Source organism: Coturnix japonica, chromosome 2 (genome assembly GCF_001577835.2).
Source record: "Coturnix japonica isolate 7356 chromosome 2, Coturnix japonica 2.1, whole genome shotgun sequence".
NCBI classification, from domain to species: domain Eukaryota; kingdom Metazoa; phylum Chordata; class Aves; order Galliformes; family Phasianidae; genus Coturnix; species Coturnix japonica.
In genome coordinates this window covers 107,439,277-107,442,503 of record NC_029517.1, presented here as the reverse complement: position 1 = coordinate 107,442,503, position 3,227 = coordinate 107,439,277, and the positions used below count along the sequence as shown (strand labels likewise).

The 3,227-nt window shown below is 32.8% G+C and overlaps 1 protein-coding gene across 3 annotated transcripts in view; it reads right to left on the bottom strand.

Annotated features, from left to right (window-relative positions):
• Positions 1–675: 675 nt before the first annotated feature.
• The window catches only part of CRISPLD1 (cysteine rich secretory protein LCCL domain containing 1), a 44,783-nt gene continuing 42,231 nt past the window's right edge, over positions 676–3,227 (bottom strand). For all 3 annotated transcript variants that reach the window (XM_032442767.1, XM_032442766.1, XM_015855807.2), the window contains one exon: positions 676–2,215. In XM_032442767.1, the coding sequence (XP_032298658.1) occupies positions 2,164–2,215 (52 nt within the window). In that variant the 3' untranslated portion in view covers positions 676–2,163. The remainder of the gene's footprint in view (positions 2,216–3,227) is intronic.

Below are 3,227 nucleotides of genomic sequence, written 5' to 3'. Positions count from 1 at the left end.
AACAGGTCTGCTTCACCTTAATTTCAGAAATCACTTTATTCTATTTTATGTTCTGATAACCTTAACTGTTGTTATTGTTTAAAGAATGGTGGTGCAAATCTGTCCCAAGCCTTTGAGTGACTTGGTGCCCCATCACAGTCAAAGTCTACTTGCACTGTGGTATCATTTCTGATCAGTGGTTAGTGACATGACTGCACAATCTACATAAAGCTCCTTCCGATGTATCCTCCTCTGCCAACACAATTTGTCTCCCTCATCAGTTAAACAGATTTCCCAACTAGAACTTTCTAGGAACATTTCTCACCAGAAGCATTTACCAGAAGAGCAAAGGGCTGGATTGAGGTAGAAAAAGGTGGAAGGTGTTTTTTTGTTTGCTTGTTTGTTTTTATAATGTTGGCTTTCTGATGCAGTTCCTCTTTACAATATCAAAGCAATTTGCTCCCAAATACCCTGGATAAACTTGAAAAATGACTGCAAGACTTGCTCAGAGAACTCCCAGTGTAATTAATAGAAGCTGTGTGCCTACGTTGCCTCCACAGCTTTCGAAATTTTGGGCTGTGTCTACTGCCTGGTTGTACAACTTGCAACAATTTGCTGAAGAGAAGAAGGAAACTTTGTGTGGCTGCTGATTTTTCTTCTCAAGGCAGAAACAGTTGAACAATAAAGGCCATCAGATGAGTTCTAAGTAAATAATTTTTATTCAAAACAGATTAAAAAACCCAACCTAACAAAGCTCATCTAACTACATGAGGTAGTACATGTAGCAAAACAGAAGGCGGAATATAATATTCTGAAGTATGAAGAATATGAATCAGTTTACAAGTTGAAAGGAAATAAATTCAACAGCAGAAACAAAAAAAAACAAAAAACAAAAAAACCAAAAATAAACTTTAACAGCTTTTCAGTCTTAAAGCACAATACACTTTTCATAGAAAGAAATATAGTATCACCATTACATGTTCTTCATATACCATAATATGGTAAAATTAATGCACAAGGCTGTTCACCAGTAATGTATTTCAAAAAATTGGTGAAGCAACAAATGGCCACAGGGCTCCGCATCACTACACTTCCTGGCCTGCAGGAATATTTGCCAGGTCATGAGGAATAAGGCTGCTATTTTCTTAAAATTTACCCTCATGATGTTGTATAGTGTACAGATACCATGTACAGCTTAAGCCCTTAAGCTTGCAAATAACTATGAACGTGTACAATTCTATGGTGTCTTTTTCTGAAACCCAATTTAGGTAAATGGAATGAGTCATATGGTAAAATAAAGTGTATGTATGCAGAACTGCACTGCAGATCTGATGGTTTATGGCTTAATTTATAGTAACACCACTTCTGAATATGAAAATTTACTTTCGGACTAAGATCCTTCAAGATTTTATACATCTCACTCTATCTGCCATTATAAGGTAAGAGAATATATGTGAAGGATCCGGCCATAGTGAATCAGTACCTTGAACTAAAGAGCTTAGCAGCATTCAATAAACACTGTATGTAGAAATGTTTGTTTAGTGGAAAACATACTAACATGTTCTCTCTAAAGTACTTCACTGTACTTTCTATTTTATTTAAAAATTGTATTTGAGCTTGTCATGATTTGTGTGACAACTGAAAAACAGACTAGCTCTTCATTTTTACTTGCATGGCTAATGCTACTGCAAATCATCAGAAAGTTATATATATTTTTATTTTACTTTAAGGCGTGATTTTTATACTGAATTATTGGGATGACTTCTTTTATATACATTAGAAATAAAAACTCAGGCCTCCCTATTTTTAAGTTTACTGTTAGTGGCATATATAAAGCACCATACAATAATATATTCAGATGAAGAAAACACAGAACATTTATGAGCACTGAATTAGCTGTCTAGGAGTAACTGCTAAGAAAATATAGCAATATTTAACACAGGATTCAAAATACAGTTATTTTTCAATATAGATTTTCAAATGGATACTTCTCCCATGTTTAAAGATTTTTTTTCATTAAAATTTATACGTAATTTAAGGTTTTTTGGTGGGAAGCAGTGTATATCTTCTGTACAAGAATGTTACAGCTTTATACAAATTTTAGCAATGATAAGAAATGGTCTTTAGTATTCTCCTCCAAGTGCTGTGGTTTCACTTGCCTGCTTTATAGTCTACTTGCTTGATTCAAACGACAGCAAATACTCTGAATGCCTTGCTTCCTGGAGGATTCTGTAAACTGAGAAATCAAAACAAAAACAAAAACAAAAACAAAAATGCTGCTGTTATTTTTAAGATTATGGCACTTCTTCTATGATGACAACTATTCTGAATTGTTAAATACAGTTCTAGATTTCTGCAATTCTTCCTATAACCACTCATAACTTAATATCTTGTGTTTTGGTCTTTTTTTTTTCTACCAAAAATTTATTAATAAAAAATCATAATGTATGAATTTAAAGTAATCCTTGAATTTCCTTTGTAATGAGGGATTCTGGTTTAAAGAATAAAGCTCTAATGAAGCAAAATGCTAAAGAACAGTTTATGGGAACCAGCAAATCATACACCTTATGTTGACTATTTAAAGAACTACACTCAGATATAACTTGCAGATCCAAGAGAGCACTTTCCTCGTTGATTGTTTATACTCTAAAGGATAAATTGCTAAACAGAATTCATATTTTAAAAAAGCAAAGGAAATATATATAAAGTACCGATAGCCTTCTGAACAGATTAAATACTGGCTTCAAAAGAAACAACAACAACATAAACAATGAAATTTTGTTGGAATAAATATTTTTGTAAGGAGAACTGAAATAACTCGTCATATTTAATGGTCTAATGCTTTTCCCTTTTGCAAAACCTATTTGAGGCACATCTGAGAAAGAAAGGGAAATGAAGTGAATATAAAAAAAAAGGAGTAATGAAATATGTTGTCTCCACTGGTACTGCAATCTTCAATACAGTTCTTCAGTGTCACAAAAAAAAAATAAAAAAATCATGACAATCGTCTCCAAAACATTGACCAAGATGGCAAAGTACAAATAATGATTAAATCTGCAACACTTTTTCTATCTACTTTTCTTCTCAGTGAGGGAATTTATAAGGAGAAATGAAGAAACAATAAGGAAGCATTATTTTGTCTGGAACTGGACAATAATCAGGAAAAGGCCAATGGATATGTAAATGAAATAATTCATGAAGGAAATGAAATACATATTTTACAATTTTATTGGTTTGCTCAGAGGTTT